Source organism: Mya arenaria, chromosome 4 (assembly GCF_026914265.1).
Source record: "Mya arenaria isolate MELC-2E11 chromosome 4, ASM2691426v1".
In the NCBI taxonomy this organism is placed as follows: domain Eukaryota; kingdom Metazoa; phylum Mollusca; class Bivalvia; order Myida; family Myidae; genus Mya; species Mya arenaria.
Genome location: NC_069125.1, coordinates 37,016,529 through 37,038,473, shown reverse-complemented (window position 1 = coordinate 37,038,473; position 21,945 = coordinate 37,016,529). Strand labels below are relative to the sequence as shown.

Sequence of the window (21,945 nt, the reverse complement as noted above, 5' to 3'; positions counted from 1 at the left end):
TGAGACTGTTATAATCATGGCATGGCTCCAGTTGATTGATACATATTTTTACACCCGATTCCAACCCTGTATGCTGGTTGTCTGACAGGAAGGCAATCAGCACTCATCCATTGAACTCTTGGTCAGCAACCTACCATATCAAAGCAAAGCCTGTGTTTGGCTCGAACCTTCGACCCGCAGGCGGACGCCATCACAAATATGCCACGAATTCGGTTACAATTTACCCCAATACCAGCCCTACATGTCAACATGAACGCATACCACCATCACCGCTTCTGTTGGTTCTGTTGTTGCTCCTACTGCTATTGCTGCTGCTGCTGATAATGATGATGATGATGATGTGGGTGGTTGGTGGTGTTATTGGTGTTGTTGTTGTTAATGATGATGATGATGATGATGATGATGATGATGATGATGATGATGATGATGATGATGATGATGATGATGATGATGATGATGATGATGATGATGATGATGATGATGACGATGTGTTATTCTGTCGATGACGATATATAAATTCGTGTACATTTGGTTTATTGTTTACACTGGAGTTCCTGTCAAAATTTCAAAGTGAAATTATGCTTGTATAAAAGAACTATTTCTTTGTCACTGACATGGTTTGGTACGTACAAATTCTGACTAACATTTTCAGTTACTGTGACAGAATCTCAAAGAATTACTAAACGTTGTTCAGTTCAGTCGTTGCCTCAATAATGCGTTTTGGGAACTTTTATGTTTGGATATTCATTTTGTTCCCTAAACGCCACAAGTCGACTGATCCATACAAATGTAAATTATTATTCAACTGTTACTACACAATACTTAACACTTCACTGTTAAATAAAAACACAAAAGGGCTATTTCAAAAAAAATGGCTAGTTTGAGTATTTCCTAAATAAAATGAATAATATACAAAGTATCATCATTTCTTCTTCCCCATATCTTGTATTTCTGTGTCATCTAAAAGTCTGGGAAGTTTGACTGAATTAGCTTTAGCGGAAAAAAAGTTATGCACCAAAAACAGGTCAAAATTGTCAGGAGTGTAACAAAAAAACGTGACACTTTACAAAAAGCACTCAATTCAAAGCATTACTGTAAACAACATTGGCGAATGACAATGTTATAACTTTATTAACCAGAAAAACACATATGTTGACCTCAAGGTAATATAAAAAATTAAGCAATATTCCATTTTTTATGCATGAAATATTACTGATACTGATAATGTGTGTTAGGAATTTTTCCACATTTTTTTTTCTTTAAAAAAATCTTTTTAAAGTATAGCTTGGATGAATTATCATATAACTTACAATCTTTTTATTTAAAGTTTAGGTTAATATATCATTATTTCATGCGTACAATATTTTGTGTGTGTTATTACTCTTTTTGATGTTTAGCTTTCTAGAAAGAAGCTGGCCTAAAAATGTCAGGAGTGTAACATTTGGTATAAAATGAAACACAGTGTTGGGGAACAGTTAACAAATGTACTAATTAGGGTGTTTCCTGGAAGGCTATGTCATGGAGTGATCATGAAAAATTATCATGAGTGAAAATAGTGGTTGGTTACTGAGCATGTAGATTATACGTGCCCGTCAGGAGTGTAACATTTTTTCGCGAATTTTTGGAACATTATTATATCATCATTTTCAGAAGTATAACAGTATATTTGTACAAATGTTAAGATTACAAATGAGAAGTGAAGGATACATTTTCAATCTGATGTAAATAAGGTAAGTTTTAACCAATTTATGCGTATAAATGTTATAAAAAATGTTTGAATTTAAAACAACTTAATTAATATGCAACAAAAAGAAAAATCATACAGTGACAGACAATCAACAAATGGTATTTTTGGCTACAATGAGGCAAACTGATGACCCTGTTCTATAATTTAATTCATTTAAAACTATGTGACTTTAATTTCCAGCATGACTATTGACATGTCCTTCAATGTTACACTCCTGACCAAGTATTGGTTATGAGTGTGAATACTATTTTTTTACAGAAGAAATATCATAGAAAATAGGGACAAATTAATTGTAAGCCTTCCAGGTTTCAAAAGGGCACTAAGAAACAAGAAAAGTTTAAATACAAGGAAGAAAGTCATTAAAAGTAAATCAGAGTAAAGAATTAGGAAATACAGAGAAACTCTTAAAAATGACAATGTTCAAAATTAGTTTAAAAAAATGAAAAAGAAATAAGAAAACACAGGAAACACGAGAAGCAAGCAAAAATCAGAAAATTGCCGAGTTATGAAGAATCTTTTAGAAAACCCCAGAGCTTGGGCCAAGACAATAAAGCTTTTATTGAATAAGGCAACTGCTAACAGACGATCAAAGTTGGTTGACAAAGATGACCATGAAGTGGTGGAGGAAACCCTTGTAGTAAGCAAAGTAAGCTGTCCAAAAGTATGAGAACAAAAATGTCAAAAGTAAGTTGGCATCTGCAAACAAGAAAAATAGTTAGGCCAGAAGAAAGTCATGTCTAAATAGATACATGAAGAATAATGATGAAAGATACTCAATTGAAAGTACACTGTCAAAACCAAAAGCATATAAAGCAGTTTGGAAAGATAAGCTGTACAGTTTTTTTCTTGAATTCCAGAATCATGCCCAACAAAAGAGACACCTTGCATATAAATGGAAGTCATGTACCAGTACCTAAATGCCAATTACTAAGTTCAAAACTGAAGTCTAGAACAGCAGATAAATGAATCGATAAGGGCAGCCCAGGCAAATTTACTGACCATAGAGAGCTGTCTGACATATCAGTATGATAATGTCCTTTTGACACTATACCTGGGACTGTGAGAATTGGGGTGCAGACTAATATTCATAATCTGTATGAGCCATTTCTTTCAATTTGTACCGGATCATTTTGTGGCTGATAATTTGACAGTTAATGCAGAAAGAAGTCTCTACAGTGACACAGAGGTGACATCACTTTATTGATATTGTGGCCACAACTTAGTAACTTGAGGGCACAACTTAGTTACTTCGTTGTGGCCATGACTTATTAAATCGTGGCCACAACATAGAAATTAATAGTTGTTACTTAGTTGTGGTCACAAGTAACTAAATTGTTGCCACGGTTTAATAAGTTGCGGCCTCATATAAGGTACTTAAGGTTGTGGCCTCAAGTTACAAAGTTGGTGACACAATTTACTAAGTTGTGGCCACAATATATATCAAGTGTCACGTTAGTGCCACTGTATTAGCGTAAGTCTCTTTACGTAGCAAATGTAAAATAAATATTCAACACTAGATGTGCAATAAATTTATATTATTACCGGGTATATTATTCATCATATATGATAGGACAGATATTTTATATACATGTTGTAAAATATGACTTTCTAATGAACATGTCTTAAAAGTGGATGATCGCTCAGATATTTAGATCAGATTTATGCAGTGAGCTACCTTCAATGGGATGTACACCTGCTCAAATGCAGATGATATATCATGGCCATCCCAGGAATGATATACTAAGAAAACCATCACTGCCAACACTTGTGTCTCAGTTTGGGGTTAAAATTGAAATATGATACATAGTAACTTGAACTTGAGATATTTTGTCAGGAGTGTAACAATTCGGAACAGTTGTATTTAGTTACTTAACACTGAATACCATTAGTTAAATGAGATAAAAGTGTTACTGTTGTAGCACTTAACTGTTATTTCAATTGAGTTTTGCAATTTTTTACAAGTTGAGCAAGAATTAAGTAACAGTAACACTTTTGTATGGTTTTGAAAAACCTTTCTCAGATTATGTAAAATCCCAATTTGTCATTTGCTAAATTTGTTTTATAATGTTTCACTGGCTATCAATTACTTTGTAATTGCATTTCCTTTGATTTATACTGAGAAATACTAAGTGAAATCTATTTAATGGTTGTAATCTACATATGTCAGGAGTGTAACAATTTCTTAAAATATTGTTCCTGTTTTTATTTTTCTTCTGTGAAGTGAAATCATAATGCCTCCTATGATGTTTTTGTAAATGTTACTTGTTATTATGTCTCCCCCTCTCTGGGGGAGACATATTGTTTTTGCCCTGTCCGTCAGTCCGGTAGTCCGGTAGTCCGGTAGTCCGTCAGTCCGTCAGTCCGTCAGTCCGTCCGTACGTCACACTTCGTTTCCGATCGATAACTGGAAAACCGCATGACCTAGGATCACCAAACTTGGTAGGGAGGTTGGTCATGAGGTGTAGAAGATCCCTATTGTTTTTGGGGTCACTAGGTCAAAGGTCAAGGTCGCGGCGACCCCCAATGTAAAAAACATTTCCGCTCAATATCTTGACAATGGTTTGACCTAGGTTCACCAAACTTGGTAGGGAGGTTGGTCATGAGGTGTTGAAGATCCCTATTGTTTTTGGGGTCACTAGGTCAAAGGTCAAGGTCGCGGCGACCCCCAATGTAAAAAACATTTCCGCTCAATATCTTGAGAATGGTTTGACCTAGGTTCACCAAACTTGGTAGGGAGGTTGGTCGTGAGGTGTAGAGGATCCCTATTGTTTTTGGGGTCACTAGGTCAAAGGTCAAGGTCGCGGCGACCCCCAATGTAAAAAACATTTCCGCTCAATATCTTGAGAATGGTTTGACCTAGGTTCACCAAACTTGGTAGGGAGGTTGGTCGTGAGGTGTAGAGGATCCCTATTGTTTTTGGGGTCACTAGGTCAAAGGTCAAGGTCGCGGCGACCCCCAATGTAAAAAACATTTCCGCTCAATATCTTGAGAATGGTTTGACCTAGGTTCACCAAACTTGGTAGGGAGGTTGGTCGTGAGGTGTAGAGGATCCCTATTGTTTTTGGGGTCACTAGGTCAAAGGTCAAGGTCGCGGCGACCCCCAATATAAAAAACATTTCTGCTCAAAATCTTGAGAACGGTTTGACCTAGGTTCACCAAACTTGGTAGGGAGGTTGGTCATGAGGTGTAGAAGATCCCTATTGTTTTTGGGGTCACTAGGTCAAAGGTCAAGGTCGCGGCGACCCCCAATGTAAAAAACATTTCCGCTCAATATCTTGAGAATGGTTTGACCTAGGTTCACCAAACTTGGTAGGGAGGTTGATCATGAGGTTTAGAAAACTACTATATTATGGGGGGTCACAAAGTCAAAGGTCAACGTCGCTGTGACCTCTAATGTAAAAAAATATTTCCGTGCAATATCAGGAGAATGCTTTGATCTAGGTTCACCAAACTTTGAAGTGAGGTTGGTCATGATGTCTAGTTGATTTTGTAATCAGTTGGTCAAAGGTCAAGGTCACTGACCTTGAGGTGAAGAACCGGTTTCTGCTCAATAACTCAAGAACGTTTACACCCAGGAACTTCATACTTGGTATGCCAGTTAGTCATGACTAGTTGATGGCCCCTATTGATTTTGGGATCCATCATTGATTATTTCTCACCTACGACCACACAATGGGGGAGACATGCGCTTTTTCGAAAAAGCAATCTCTAGTTGTTTAAATTCTATGAACATGTATTTTTTTTTAAATTTAATTGCACAATTTGAATAGAAAATAAAAAAATACCTTTGAATATCACATTTCATTGGTAAAAAAAGTACAAAAAATCAAATTTTTCAGGAAATTGGAGCGACTGAGTAAATTCAACATTCTATTAATGTATGCTGCCATTAGAGCTACTAAAATAATAATTGGGAGACATGTTAACTCAGGTTATTTGAAGAAAAAATGACATTGAAGGTGTTCATGTATTGTGTGTTTTTATTCCATGTTTAGTTAGATAAAAGTTTGATAAAAATGTTAATATGAGTTGTTTTCTCCATTTAAAACCTATTTTGTACACTACAAAGATTGTTTATCAAAACTAGGCATACAGCCTTGTATTTTATTATGATTTAAATTTAGACCATTTTTCAACTTTTCTAACCATTTTTTTTGAAATAGCCCAAAAGTGGCACTTTAATTATTTTAGCCAATACCGTAAAAAATTACTTATTACTCTTACATGTTTAATGAAACACAAATACTTAATTTAGATCGACTTCTGTCAATAAAGCATTGCCATTTTGAAACCATATAGCAGGAACCCGTTATCTTTCTGCTCAATATACTAAGCGCTGGTATCTCTCATTCTTGGCTAGGAAAACAACAAGTGGGATATGGACGCGTAGAGTCGCCAAATCAAAAATCGCCAAAAACTGAAGCGGTTGTTTATATGGACTAGTTAAATCGTACTGTAGTCTAAAATAATAGACGTGTTATACGGAATTCTTCCAATCCCTAATGGATTTGCCATCGCAAAAATCATACTAAAATCTGTCAACATACAATTATTTGGGCAAAGTCGTACTGCTGCCCAGTTAGCAGGTCAATAATTTTCTGAACAGTGTTGAAGTAAAAATAGTGTTACATAACAGATGAGAGTCTACATCCATATTCTTTAAATAGTGTAAGAACTGTATTGTGAATCTATAGTGATATATTACTTGTATTACAAGTATGTCTGAATCTTCTGGAGGTCTTAGTGACAATGTAAGAGCAGTGGCAGTGAACCACCCTAATTTTATTCCTGATCCTGGAGCACAGAGCAAGATTTTCAAGGCTAGTGTGGACAATGACTTGCGCTCAAAGCCTCCTTCAGGAGCTATTAGCTCTCATGTGGATGGAAATTCCAAGCCAAAACATGTCCGCAGTGTTTCGCATGACTATAGTAACAACAGAGGTTCGGTAGGGTCGTTTGGCTCATGTGACAGCAAGACTTATGATGAAGAAGTGGTGATATCGTACCAGGATGAGGCTTTGGATATTGAAGACCAGGGTGCAGGTACTTGATCATGATCTAATTACATCTTCTATTTTGTAAATTTTATGACCATTTTTTTAGACAAACTATTATACCAGTATAAGGTTCACATTTTATGTTTCATTGTTAATGCTTATTTTTGTGGATGGAATGATGAACAAAGTCTTCCAGCACGGTCACCAGATTTAATGTCAATAAACATTTAATTACCAAAATTTGAGCCACTGTGGTATGGCAGACTCATATACATGTACTTATAGGTATCATGTCTAATGTCATCCTCACACTTTCATGCATGGCAGACATATAGGTACTTGTATCATGTCTGACATCATCCGCACACTTTCATGTCTGCTGTCTAAAACTAGAATTTGTTATCCAATCTTTACCAAACTTGGTTACAACGTTTATTGCCATAATATCTCAACTTTTGGAGTTTGAACAACAGTCAGATGGCAATATTATCTCCTGTGTTAAAGCTGAACTGTCCAAATTTGATCAATTCACTCTGTTGGTACAACATGGGAATATCTTTTCTGTATACAATTATGACTGAGTTTGATTTGATTTTAAAGCGACAGTAAATAAAAAAAGGTTTGCACGATTTAGGTGTATATTTTTATAATTTTAATGGGTGACAAAATGAAAAGGAACAATGTACTGGAAACATGTACTATGAGTTAACATTGCACTCTTAGGGAAGGAGCAGTGTAAACTATACTTGCAGCATTCTTAGTATGGCTCTCATTATCATTTCCCATTCATTCAGGCAACAAGGATGAAGATGTGGAGAAAACTGCCCCCATCAGACTGGTGATTGTGTCAAGCAAGGTTCGCAACACCTCTGCAATCCGCATGGCCCTCCAGCCGAATGTTGTCTTCATCCAGTATAGATACTACACCTCCACACTTGATGCCATACTTGGTAAGCCACTTTATGTTTCATTTCTTGAATGGCATTATGTCTTTTACAGTATGAAATCAGTAGCCTTATAAAATTACAATGTCATTAAATTGGTACTTAAATGCGCCCAATATTTGTCGATGCATTTTTTTTTTTTTAATTCAAAATTCATTTTTGTGTTTTACTCATTTGACTAAAATGATCAAAAGAAAAAAATGCTTATGATTTAGGTATGGCAAAAAAACATTTTGGACCTTTTTTAACTGGAGAATGTGTGGGCATGTAACTATTCATTAATAAAAACACTTATAAAGGCTGATAATTTTTTATCTGGACCTAAATCATATGCTTTTATTTTTGTTTTTATCTTTAAAGTCATATGAGTTCTACATGATAATAAATAATTTTTTTTTTTTTTTTTTTATCTTTTCACATGAACCTACAGTATATTATGGGCCTTTAACGATGCAAATTATTGCTGCATTTAAGTGTTGAAATATATTTAAATTTACTCCAAAATGAACAAGAATGGTACAAACTATATCACACACTCGCAAACGGCACTCTGACAAACAAACACACGTCTGCATGCACGCACACAGCCACACACACATTAACACACACACACACACATGCACACACGCACACACACACACCCACACTTTTTTATATCTACAGTCTAGCCACAATGGTAAGTGTCAGGAAAGGCCAACAAAAGTGCAAACTCAGAGCTATCAATTGAAATTAATTAATGTTCATCAGTGACCAAAGAGATCGAAGAACACCTGTGAAAACCGTATTTGGTTAAGAAATGGATATAAAAGTATCATGACTTGTTTACAATTGTCTTGATAAATTACAGAGAGGAGATGATCAAGTCAAATGTTTGGGTCATGTTAAGTGTTTTATTGGAATCAAACAAGCAATGCAGTTATTTTATTTGGAATTATTTTCACCGCCTGTTCCTTCCAAATTGGGATTTTTTTCGACTTTTGGAAAAATACAAAATCATGCTAAAATAGCAAATATTATAGCAAATATACATGTTTTTACTTTTTTGTGCATGCTGTAAAAGAGCTAGTATTATCAAGGTTTTGTTTATAATTAATAAATTGATTGCTTTTTTATTCATTTACAGGATCTATATTCAATTAGTTGGGAAAATATCATGAACTTTTGGGAAAAAAAGAACACTTTTTTGCTAGGGGAAACAGCCTTTAGAAGGCAGTAAATTGCACCCAAAAATATCACTATTATGGAATATTATTGCCAGAAATGATCAGAGCTTTGTTCATTCAACGGGTCGTTTCTGATCAGTCATGAATACATAACTCTTTTATTGTAGAGCTGGTTTCTCGAAGTCTTGGTAGCAGAAAGTGTGAGAGCATGGCCTTTATCCTCAGCTGTTCTGGGCTATCCATGCAAGTGTGTGGCAAGGATGACAAGGTATTGTTAAAATGTGTAAATATTTCTTTAATGTTTGAGCAGTGAACTTTGTCAGAATCCTGGAGATTGGAGGTGTTTAAGACGTAAAAATATGGTCAACTCCATTTCCAGTGTGGTGGTTTCACTGGGCTTGTTAAAAGTTATGGTCTGGAAATACACATCCCAACCCAACATACTTATTATGCATTTTCGGCAGCAAGGCAATTCATTACATGAAACCCAACTCAATAGAGTAATCAGAATAGTAACATTTGTGTTTTGATGATACATCTTGAGCAATATACAGTCGAAACTCGTTATGTCGACTTTGTCGGGACCTAGGGAAAAAAGTCGAGATAACGAACATTCGACACATCCGAATAACAAAAAAGTATCACCAATACCAACGCATTCATATGCATGTGCTATATATCCGACATCTGACTTCTGCAATTGAACGATCTTGTAACAGTTGTGGAAACAGCAAACGTATTATTGGAAAATAAAGTGATAAAAAATAAATTATGTGTGCCAAATTTATTTAATTCGCGTTTAAGGATTACACAAATCAGATATAAAACCATAATCAAATACACTTTTATATTGGTACAAAATGGAACAGCAGATCTGACAACAACTTTAAATAGTACATTTGTTACGACTGTTTAGTACATGCAGAGTAGAGAAATTACTTCGTCACGTAACTTTCAATGTTTTCGAATTTCCGATGATGTCATCGTCGACCTAAATTGTGCATTTCAATGTATAGCTTGATCAATCAAAAATATAAACAAACAACTTTAATTATTCACACTTGCCAATTAACCTCCAATCATGACAGTTTGTTATTTTGACACGCACGGTAATTTAGCGACATGCCGCAAACCTTCATGAAAATTTTTGCACCTACAAATTGATATCCAGTTCGACATAAGAACCAAGGAAAATATGTGAAAATCGACCACTGGGACTGAAATAGGAGGTCGACATAGCGAAAAAATTGAGATAGAAAAATCGACACAAGCAGATTTATTTTATATATAATAAGAAGGAATAAATTCGGGACCGGAGAAAAAAGTCGACATAATCGGAAAGTCGAGATATCCGACGTCGACACAGCGAGTTTGGACTGTATAATGCTTTTGTCATGAAAGTCTGACAATTAAATCGAACGTCTTCATATCCCTTTAAGCTCCAACTGCTCAACAAGGAAAGCATAATGGAGAAGAAGTCGCTGAGGGAGTTTTTCACTAGCCTCGTCCAGAAGCATGTAGACAACGGGAACACTGGGGCGAGGCTGGATTTCCTCGCGTGTAGTCTCTTCCTGCAAACAGATGGGGGATCGGTGGACCGGGAGATAGAGGCTTGTGTTGGGGTGGGTGCTTGGGAAGTGACTGTTTTTCAATAAGTTTACCAGGCAATATGATTTATATTATATATCCGATGAAGAACATTGTATGCAGTATGGATTTCAATTTCTGTACACTTTGTTCAAGCTAAAGCTAACTGTTTTATAGTATATGGAATATTTTCATCATCGGAAAAAATATTACCGTAGTTAAGACAACAAAGTTGAGACATGTATGTTGAAGATTAATGAGAGATTAAAGTTATGCATATTAATTGGAGAGGTTATGATTCATAGCCACTTTAAATGGCTGCCTTCTGCAAGAAATATGAAAATTTCAATAACTCCACCAAATTTCACTCCACTTCCTAAGGTCTTTCACTTAATTATTTCACAGTTTAGCTAGTTGCAACATTTTAAGGTTGCCAGCTCCTTTAATATAGGTTTTACAATACAATTGCTAAGCCCTGAAGTTATGGTAACTTAAAAATACTTATGAAACTGTCATTATAAAACACCTTAAGCTATTTACTGTTTTTCTTAGGTTCCAGTGAAGTTGTATAAAGATCTTGGAGGTAGCGAATCAGCAAAAAGTAACAACTCCGATGATGGTACAAAATCTCCAAGGTACATATAATACTACTACTATTAATACTACTATTACTACTGCTACTGCTAATGATAATGATAAAAATAGTAATAATAATAATAATAATAATAATAATAGTCAAGACCATTTCCTTGGTATAAATCAGTACTGATGACCATGAGAAAGTTCATGCGGTGGTGGGAAGAGGGGGGGGGGGGGGGGGAATGGAAACCACAAACACTTGGGTCAGGGGTTGGCCACCTATACCACTAGACCATTCGTACCCAATGTTTTACTTGGCCTAATCTCATCTATGGATGAGACATAATCATTAAATACATCCTAGGACTTAGTCTAGCTATCTTATACTTGCAGTGTGGGTGAACAGTATTTCCGGCTGGAAAAACTACGAGGCTGGAGCGGCCAGCAACAGCAGACACTAGCTGGATTCGAGAAAATCAAGATTGTTGGCAAAGGTTTGTGGTTGAGTCTTTTTAAAGGAGCTAGACATCACATGGTCCCAAAATTGACAAATACACCATTTCCACTATTTCAAAAAAAAGCCTAGAATTGTCAATACGTGGCCGATAATACATCACTTTGCATGTTTGAAATAATATTTTTTTGCTGTCTCAGTTGAGTTTACGCGTTTAAAAATAGTGCATAATGGTTTCCCATTTTATAGTGTGTATATTTAGCTTGTGAAAGTCAAGTGATTAGTACAGATACATATCTTTTTTTCTTGCAATTGTATCATCTGGTGTCTTGTCCCTTTAATGATCAAACTGACAGTCTTTGCCGTAAGTGAAATCTTAATGACAAAGAAGGATTTTCTCCCCGCTCTTGCACTTCCTACTTCGCCCTTCTTAATTATTAAGATTTTACTTAATATGTTCTCATTATTAAGATTTTGTGAGCTTTTGATAAGATCCTTAACGAAAAGGTCCCTGAAGTCTATTTTTTTTATTTGACAAATATAGTTTAGTAATTACCGACATGCCGGTTTTATTGTTTCCTCTCAGAAATTTTTACTGTAACTCACCATGTTTAAATTACATGGTGTTCGATTCTGAGAGTGCAATTTCCTTTTCATAGACATATTTCCACAGACAATGAATTAAGGCCTTACAAATGAGCATCGCGATTGGTCCATATTGACTTGTAACTTCTAATTTTATTGAAATGTAGAATATGACTTACCAGGTAATTCCTCTTTGAAACTCAAAATGTCAAATGGTTATCTTAAAAATGTAAAGGATCACTAGAGTCAGCAGCTTTTAATAGGTATGGACTTGTTATCCAAATCAAACAGATATTTATAGCAAGGCCTTAATTATTAAATCATCCGACAGTGATAATGTTACCTAATCAATACAGAGAAAGTTATAAGTCCATGTAATGTGCTAATCTGGTACTATGCTTAGAATTTCCAGAATTGTGTCATCAAGCATCAAAACCTAAAAAAAATAGAATAGTGAAATTGTCAATTAAAGGCTAAAGGAATAACACACTTAACCTATCTGATCCACGATAAAGCTATTTTTTTTCTGATAGGTTCATTACTATTTTTTTAGGTGTCATTTTAAAGGGACTAGACACCAGATGGTCCAAAAATCAGCAAATACAGTATTTCTTTAAAACAAGCCTAGAATTATCAATACCAGCTAGTATGAGGCCGATAATATATAATTTTACATGATAAAATATTATTTGGTCGCTGTCTCAGCTGAGTTTACACATTTAAAAATAGGGTATAATAGTTACCCAGTTTGAAGTGTGTATATTTAGCATGTCAAAGTCACTTGATTAGTACAAATACACATACTGACATTAATTTTAATTTACTAGGATTGACGTGGTACACAAACCCCATAAATTTTGAATAGGAAAAATACGCAAAAACTTAGACAGATACATTTGTCTAAGCAATGTGATACATCAGTAGCTAAGAATCAATGTGTTGTACACAACAATTTCAATTTTGTGAAAGTTTGTGTTGATTTTTTTTTTTGGCAATGCTATCATCTGGTTTCTTGTCCCTTTAATGACTAACACACTTAAGATACTTGACCCTCAATAAAATAAAATTCTGATAGTTTTCATTACTTAATTATTGTGCTCAAGAACTTGTGTAAATATTTTCATATCAATTCAATAGCGTATGAAACATTTACGTCATGCAGGTGCGTATGGAGCTGCTGTGCTATACAAGAAAAAGGATGATGACTCTCTGGTCATACTGAAGGAAATCAACCTGCACGATCTCAAGGCTGCGGAGAGACAGATGGCTCTCAATGAGGTATGATTGGGAGCTGGTCTTTGATGAAGATATTGATTTAGCTAATCTGTACGAGTGATATAGCGAGTTTAATTCCTTGCAAAGGCATATGTTAGTTTGGTTCATTGTCATAAAGCCAGACAAAAATGTGGCAACAGAGCACTTAGATACTAAACATATGGCTACAAATTATCTTGTTGTGAGAGTCCAGTGGTTATTTTGCTATTCGTCCCAAATCCTAAAATCATTGTTTTTGCTTAGTATTCATTATTCTCATATTTTTGCTCTGGACCTATGATTATGACACAGTAACAGTCCAAGTGGCTTATTTAAATGAATCTCTAAGAGCCAATCATATATATTAACATATACAGATAACATTCTATTACATATATTCATTTGCAGGTGAACATCCTTGCTATGTTGGAACACCCAAACATCATCAGCTACTTTGACTCGTTTGAGGAGGATGGGGTGATCATGATAGAAATGGAATATGCAGATGGAGGGTAGATTGTACCAATTTATTCCTATAAGAAAGGAAATATTTTAGATTAGTCTATACTTATATTGAATTCAGCTTGAGTATGATGAACTGCACTAGAAAAGAGTTTGTCAGACTTGCTCAAACTTTGAATTTTGCATAGCTTGGCTCTATATAGTATCTTTTACCAAATGCCTATGTAAGAGGCTTCAAATGTAACAATAATGAAAAAGAACCCTGAGCTATAATGGCATACTCTTTATTATTTTAAAGTTTACTTCAACACAAACTCAAAGATGCATATATTTTAAAAATCGTTCAATTTTAGACAGAGATATGACTGTTTTGATATTTTTTTCCCCATATTTTTTGCTGATATACCCTTACTTTTGGCAAAAGTCTGAACTTGATTACATATAGTGTAAATCTATATTCATATAATATTGACATATAAAGTGTTTCTGCACCATTTCCAGTTTATTGTCTAATGCGGCCATGTTTCCCTTGTAGGACCTTAGCCCACCATCTTTCTAGCCTAGAGAAGCCGTTTGAAGAAAGAGACGTGATCACCATGTTTCAGCAGATTGTTTCCGCTATACGATATATACACGAGCATAACATCCTCCATAGGTACGGTTAAGACAAGAGAAGCTACGAAGTACGTTTTTCATAGACATCAATATGGGCCATATCTTGGCAAACCATTTGTTTTATTGAAGATACATATTAAGATATTTCAAATCAAGTATTCCTATGCTTGTTTCTATGAATTACTTTATAAAAACTTACATTTAAAGTTTTTAGAATATCAGTACAAATGTAAGTACCAAATTCAGTAGAGTTACAGTCCTCAATGGTAGTGTAATAAAACCACAAGGAACTGAGAAGCAAACTATTTATATGTTTTCCTAGCATAAATATACTAAATACACAGTACTATGTACATATTATGTATTGGCTAGGAAATCATAAAATTTGTCTGTGTGTCCCCTGTGAATAGAACATTTGTTTAGTTTTGCAAGAAACAGTACATGCATTGCATGAAATATCCTAATAAGCCTAAATGATTGAACAGTTTCAGTCCAAGTGTTTTCATTTATTGATGGTATTCACTCAAAACTTTTGTCAGAGACCTGAAGACGGCCAACATTTTCCTTACGAAGGAGGGTGTAGTGAAGGTTGGAGATTTCGGCATTTCCAAGATGATGTCAACTGCTAACAAGGGAGCTAACACTGTCCTTGGAACGCCCTACTACATAAGTCCTGAGATGGTAAAGCAAAATCATTATTTTATCATGGTCAAATGATACATTGAAAATGATGTCTGCAGCTTCTAAGGGGGCTAGCCCGGTTTTAGGCACACCTTACTACATGTACATAATTATGGGGCTGTGTTTACATAGCAGTCTCAAGCCAAAAGTGACTGGAGACTCAGACTTGCAAAGCTAACCGTTTAGTGGAGCAATAATGTTAAACTAATGTATATATTATCACTCAAACATTTCACAATTATTTCAAGTATATCAAAATAATGTAATCTTAGCATTTTAAAAAGTTGCCTTTTTGAGTCCAGACTCCAACTTGAGACAGCTCATAATATCAGCCCCTTGGCCCAGTTTGAGAAAAGTAAATTGTTAAATTTTTAAAACATATTTAGTTTAGCAATTTTGGAAAGAGCCTGACTGGAGAACAAGTTATTTGTAATATATACAGCAATTTTTATTGGTATTGCTCTTGTTAGTGCGATTTTACAACAAACCTAATATACATAATCGGGTGTCTCAAGCTCCGATTAAAGACTTTAGTGAATAATGACCCTACTTTGAGATGGTAACATATTCCTAAAGTGCATGGTGGCAACATTTGCTGAATTTTCAATGAAAATAAATTCTGCGCAAATCACACACAAGATTTAAAATCTGCATGTAATCAATGTTAATTCTAAATTTGAATATATCATACAAATATTACGGTAATGTCTGTATAATATGTTTAAATTAAGAATTCAAATTGTTCGGACACAACCAGTGGTCGGAATTAGCATGAGCCCGCATGCTCTACACTAATAAATTACTTTCAGCCAGTTTCCGGGCTTGCTCAAATTCTGGATTTTAAATAGAAAAGGCTTGTTAAAAAAAGTTGGTGCTTATTCTGCAAAATGAAAGCAATATTGTGCTAGGGGTGACAAGTTTGCATAATATTGCCACAATCTCATTAGAATCACGTTATGAAGTTTGCCTCATTACACACACAATGTAGCAGTATGAAGTGAATATTGAGGATCTGAGTTTAATGATATTGGTTTATGCTGCATGATAAAATATGTTTCATTTCATTACACAAAAAAAGCACCAGTAAGAGATGGCATGTCTCCGGAAAACATTTCAGGGCACAAACTCACATGCACGAACATGTTCTAATCTCCATATACATAGGGTTTTTAAATATAGCCAGCTTTTAAAAAGGAAATTGCACTGCAGAGAAGGGTCAGGGTAATAAAACAGAGAATGGGGTAAATTGTTTGGGAACGTGCATAACTTGGAATATCATGAATGTGACATATAATGTTAGGAATTGTGCTTAATTGATGTAATGTCAGGTTTTAACTGCCAAATATGTAAAGTTTGTATGTATTTATCATCTTGATATATGTTTTAATTAAAACAAAAGAAATATTTTGTTATCTTAAGAATTCAATTCTAAGATGGCAGAAGGGTGCACATACTGGTCTCCATGTGGGCAGGAGGGTGCACATACTGGTCTCCATGTGGGCAGGAGGGTGCACATACTGGTCTCCATGTGGGCAGGAGGGTGCACATACTGGTCTCCATGTGGGCAGGAGGGTGCACATATTGGTCTCCATGTGGGCAGGAGGGTGCACATACTGGTCTCCATGTGGGCAGGAGGGTGCACATATTGGTCTCCATGTGGGCAGGAGGGTGCACATACTGGTCTCCATGTGGGCAGGAGGGTGCACATATTGGTCTCCATGTGGGCAGGAGGGTGCACATACTGGTCTCCATGTGGGCAGGAGGGTGCACATGCTGATCTCCATTTGGACAAAAGGGTGCTACATAAAAAGGACAGTGTGCAGCACCCTTCCAAAACTCTTTAGCTAAACCCCTACTATACATGTTTTGTATATGTTTTATGCTTACAGTGTGAGGGTAAGCCGTACAATGACAAGTCAGACATCTGGGCCCTAGGATGTATTTTATACGAGATGGCGTGTCTCCAGAAAACATTTGAGGGCACAAACTTACCAGCGCTTGTCAACAAAATCATGAAGGTACAAAGACCTTAAACTGAAGCCTTATTATAATGCATTGAGATTAATACATGTAATGACATAATTTTGACAGTTGTACTTGTGCCAATTAAAGACAAAAATTAAAATGATGGCAAGTTTGCTCAAACTGTTAAACTATTTAAATTTGATAATTATTATGATACCAATAAAGCAGATCTAATGGACTAGCGCTTTGTGCTAAATGAAGCCGAGCAAACAAATCAAGGTGTGAAATTCTTAACTGAGCCCTTATAAATAACATCGAGCAAAGCAAACAAAACAAAGTGTGAAATTATTGCTTGGGACCGTGAAAATGTCATCAAGCTTGGAGAAATATCAACCCTTAAGATATCGAGCCATCCGATCAAATTTGTTATGAGCAATGAGTAAAAAAAAATCGGTCCTTTTAATATGGTTTGAGCCAACGAGTTTCGACTGTATAGCTGATTTCCATAGGATTTTGAAAGATATTGTCATGTTGATGTCATGTGATCTGTCCCACTACCAATGATTTACTTTATATGTGTATTATTACTAGGGATGCAAACAAATCATTGAATATTCGAATATTCGATCAAAAGTTTGGTATTCAAATGTCAAAATCGGTATTAGAATATTTGATGTTTTGTTGTTGAATAAATATGATTATAAACTTATTGCCTACAACTCTGTTGTTGTGTTTAAAGTTTGTATGTCTTTTTTTAAAAACGATTGGCCTATACTGCCAGAGGTGTGAATGTGATGACAATACACTAAACATGCATCATATGTCATATAGGGACAAATTGATGGGTACTATAAAAAGTCCCCGTAATTTTACAATAACTGGCTAAAAGTTAAGTGACACAAAAAATCAATTATTTTAATTTTGATTTTATTTTATTTTAATTAAATTTAAATGCCTGTGCCAATTAAGGAATAAACTAGTTCCCAAGTTGGTTTGGTTTTTCTATAGTTTTATTTAGTATAGGTCAATCACAGAACCAGGCTGCTTGTCCTACAGAAAGACCCTCCATTGGCGCATAACGCCGTTTTACCAGAAATCCATCCAAGTTCATGTTGTTTACAAAAATGAAGATAGAGGAATATAATGAGAAGACTTTGTTATTTTCTTTGTTCATTATGTATTACTTTTGTCTTTCTGAAATGAGAAATTTCAGAGGCTCATTTGGTGAAATTCAGGGTCCACCACGCGTAGTGGTTAGGCTAAATTGCCCCGGCTATTACTTTAGCAAACATTATAATAGTTTACTACAACTTTTAAAGGATGGATTTAGGTAATCCAATATTCGAATATTCATTCGAAAGAATTACCGAATATTTGAATATCAATTTTGCCATTCGTTTGCATCCCTAATTATTACAGAGCCAGTTGGCGACAGTGAAGGGCAACTACGCTCAGGATTTCAAAAATCTTCTCATGCTGATATTGTCACAGAATCCAGCAATCTGTTCCATTGCCAGTTTTTCACTTTATATGTGTATAATAACAGGGCCAGTTTGCTCCAGTGAAGGGCAACTATTCCCAGGATTTCAAAGATCTCGTCATGCTGATGTTGTCACAGGATCCAGCCGTCCGACCGTCTGCTCATGATCTCCTATACACCCATATACCAAAGGTAAGAGATCCTTTTGAATGAAATGGCAGTTTATTTATTATATCCTTGCTTTACAAAGCATCCATCCATCCAATGGTCGGTCCATTTTTGTCCGGTCCATATCTTTCTCATTCATGGTCAGATTTTAAATTGTTTGGTGGAAGTGACCGCCATAGCATGTGGATTTACCTTCAGTGAAACATGTTCCACTTGATTTTTTTAGTTGTTTAATCCAGCCAGTATTTCCAATAACTAAGCATGCAATGACCATTGCAACTTAAAATGAATCTTAACTTTACCTGAATTGTCACTGTTTCTCACCAGCTCTTGAAGCAGTTTGAGGAAGAGACGACCACTGACCAGGATGAAGATTTGGACAGCCACAGAGACCCACAACATGCCTCACCCAAGAAGAAAACCAGGTAACATATTTAAGAGTATTGGTAGTAGAAGGCTGTCTTTTTCAGCTGTTGAAGAGAAGACAACCACAGACCAGGATGAAAATATAAACAGCTACTGGGTATTATAAATATACATAAAATCCATCACTGACGAGGAAAACTAGGTTAATGGATTGTAATAGTAACACTTGTTTCCTAATGTTAACAGAAAAGTTAAGGTGAAATGTACTTTCTATTATAGTCTCCCAAATTTAAAGCACCATTGTAATAGTATAGATGTCTGCCTCTTCTGTAACTCTTCTGGGTTTGAGCTTCACTAAGGATGGACTCAATACCTGGATCTTATCATTAAATAGACTTTAAGCCACAACTTTAATCATTATCAGCAGTAGCTGTATTTACATGTATATGTGACTTGCACATATGGAATAACTTCTATTTTTGCAGGTCAATACTGTACTACTTTGACAGTGCTTCTGCTGAGTTGACACCTATTGAGTTAAACCCAAAAGTCAAGATAAGAACTGTGAGTACATTTAATATATAGCTGTGAATGAATAGTAGTTTATAGATGTTAAAAATCCGAAGTTAAAACTGAAAAAAATGTTTTTTTGTCCTTAATTTTTAAATGGTCGTCATCATTATCTTCAAATTTTAGTCATAAAATAGATAAGGTACTTCATGTGGGACATAACAAGAACTGCACTTGATAAAACACTGTTTCAGACGGCAGTTGGAGCAGACCATGTGATTGTTGTGACCACAGAGAGTCAGGTGTATACGTGGGGGGATGGCTCAAAAGGTCAGCTAGGACACGGTGACCTCACCTCATTGGCTAAACCTAAACTGGTGGAGGCACTGACAGGGAAATCCATTACAAGGTAAGATGTCAGGTGTATACTTGGGGGGATGGTTCAAAAGGTCAGCTAGGACACGGTGACCTCACCTCATTGGCTAAACCTAAACTGGTGGAGGCACTCACAGGGAAATCCATTACAAGGTAGGTTGTTAGGTGTATAGATGGGTCAAAGGTCAGCTGAGACAAGGCAACGTCACCTCATTGGCTAAAGTGGAGGCACTCACAGGGAAATCCATTACAAGGTAAACCTTAACTTTTACAAGGTTATTTGTCAGATGTATATATGGAGGACAGGTCAAAGGTCAGCTGGGGCATACTGGTCTCACATCTTTGGCTAAACCTAAACTGGCAAAGGAACCCACAGAAAAATCCATTACAAGGTTAGTTGTGAGGTGTATACATGTACATGGGGGGACAGGTCAAAAGGCCAGTTGTGGCATGGCCATCTCTCGCCATTGGCTTAACCTTAACCTTGACTATATACCTGAGATAATGATGAGCGTATATTTGTTGAAATACCTACACTGTTTGTAGAAGTACTGCATTTTATTGGATCAGTCGCTGAAATTATTTTTGACAGCTAAACATTTCTGTTTCATTTATACTTAAATTTAAGAAAAATGCCAGTTTAATTGATGTTAGTTTGGAATTGCCATAAGAAACAAACCATCATGACGTCATTTAGGTGATGTCATTAAAACAAAATCAACCCTGCATAGTGAAGGTTACGTTATTTTTGTTAAGCAACATGGGAACCAAAATATTTCAGAGCAGTGAAAATCACAAAATTGATATTTTCACTGCAGTGAAAATATCAGCAGTGAAAATAATAGGATATAACATATACTTGAACTTTTTGTTCCCCAGAGCATGTTGTGGTGAGGGCTTTAGTGTGTTCACGAGTGACCGAGGGATTGTGCTCACATGTGGGGATGGAAGCCAGGGATGTCTCGGGCATGCTGATTGGTCAGCTGCATATAGGCCACGCCTCATTGAGTCATTGCTCAGGTATGCACTTTTAAATACGATAATGCTAGCATTTAAATCTGTTTTAGAAGTTCTTTTTGTCTTAGATAGTAGAAAACCCTTTATTCTTGAAAAGCCAAGCAGTCAAAGACATAAATCTCAAGCATTTACATTTTACATGTACATGTGTAGTTATTGTGTGCACTTTGTTCTGGAATATTATAACCTGAGGTTGATTAACCTGAAACAAAAGCTGCCACAAGCAGTGTATGACTTCTAGTGATAGTCACCAAGGTTTTGTATTACCTCTTATACCACTTACAAAGTTGCACTAGTGGACAAACTGAGTAAACATACACCTTTATATTTCAGTGTGGATGTGATCGCCGTGGCCTGTGGTCCCTCCCATGTTGTGGTTGTGGGGAGTGAGGGGGAGATCTTCTCCTGGGGCAATGGGGCAGCTGGTAGGCTTGGACTGGGGACAGAGGATAACCAGTTAGTACTTTAACACACATGTTCATACGTTTAAGCAGTATAGGTATTGAGACAGTGTTACGAGGTATTGTGATAGCTTTGGTGTTGTTGTTGGTGATATCCTCGTCGTTGGCGTTGTCATCATCATTATCATTATCCCAAAACTTTACCCTTGATCATATAAATAGAACTTGGTTAATATAATGCCCTAGACAATATGCACATGTCAAGCAATGTCCTTTACTCTGGCTTCAATAGTTTTTAAGTTATGCTTTTCATTCTTTTGAAAAAAATACGGACAGACATTGGTGTTCCCTCTGTGGCACTAATGTCAGCTCACCTAAGCCCCGAGAGCTGTTGTGAATGCCTATTGTCTTTGCTGATTCATCAATAATTTCTTTGTAAGGTGACCTCGATGCGTTTACATAATGCTGTCTTAAGTTTGTTCCAGTTGAACATGGCTAAAAATATTTATTTTATAGTTTGAAAGGGGTCAGACGGTCTTGTGGATTTTTTATGGTAAAAATTTGGTTGAGCAAAATACTTTCAAAGCTTAAGAAG

General features: G+C 35.8%; 1 protein-coding gene across 3 annotated transcripts in view; it reads left to right on the top strand.

The window, feature by feature from the left end:
• Positions 1 to 539: 539 nt before the first annotated feature.
• Positions 540 to 21,945, top strand: part of LOC128232625 (serine/threonine-protein kinase Nek9-like) — a 41,539-nt gene continuing 20,133 nt past the window's right edge. For 2 of the 3 annotated variants that reach the window (XR_008260560.1, XM_052946290.1), the window contains exons 1-18: positions 540 to 622; positions 6,108 to 6,790; positions 7,539 to 7,694; positions 9,019 to 9,119; positions 10,291 to 10,473; positions 10,991 to 11,073; positions 11,411 to 11,511; positions 13,219 to 13,334; positions 13,719 to 13,822; positions 14,308 to 14,427; positions 14,927 to 15,068; positions 16,958 to 17,086; positions 18,580 to 18,705; positions 19,009 to 19,106; positions 19,533 to 19,611; positions 19,812 to 19,966; positions 20,812 to 20,952; positions 21,283 to 21,405. Coding sequence is in view for 2 of the 3 variants with exons in the window: in XM_052946290.1 (XP_052802250.1) it covers positions 6,466 to 6,790; positions 7,539 to 7,694; positions 9,019 to 9,119; positions 10,291 to 10,473; positions 10,991 to 11,073; positions 11,411 to 11,511; positions 13,219 to 13,334; positions 13,719 to 13,822; positions 14,308 to 14,427; positions 14,927 to 15,068; positions 16,958 to 17,086; positions 18,580 to 18,705; positions 19,009 to 19,106; positions 19,533 to 19,611; positions 19,812 to 19,966; positions 20,812 to 20,952; positions 21,283 to 21,405 (2,282 nt within the window). In the remaining variant the exon portion in view is untranslated. Of the gene's footprint in view, positions 623 to 6,002; positions 6,791 to 7,538; positions 7,695 to 9,018; positions 9,120 to 10,290; positions 10,474 to 10,990; positions 11,074 to 11,410; positions 11,512 to 13,218; positions 13,335 to 13,718; positions 13,823 to 14,307; positions 14,428 to 14,926; positions 15,069 to 16,957; positions 17,087 to 18,579; positions 18,706 to 19,008; positions 19,107 to 19,532; positions 19,612 to 19,811; positions 19,967 to 20,811; positions 20,953 to 21,282; positions 21,406 to 21,945 lie in introns of all 3 variants that reach the window. The other variant, XM_052946291.1, reaches the window with a different exon arrangement.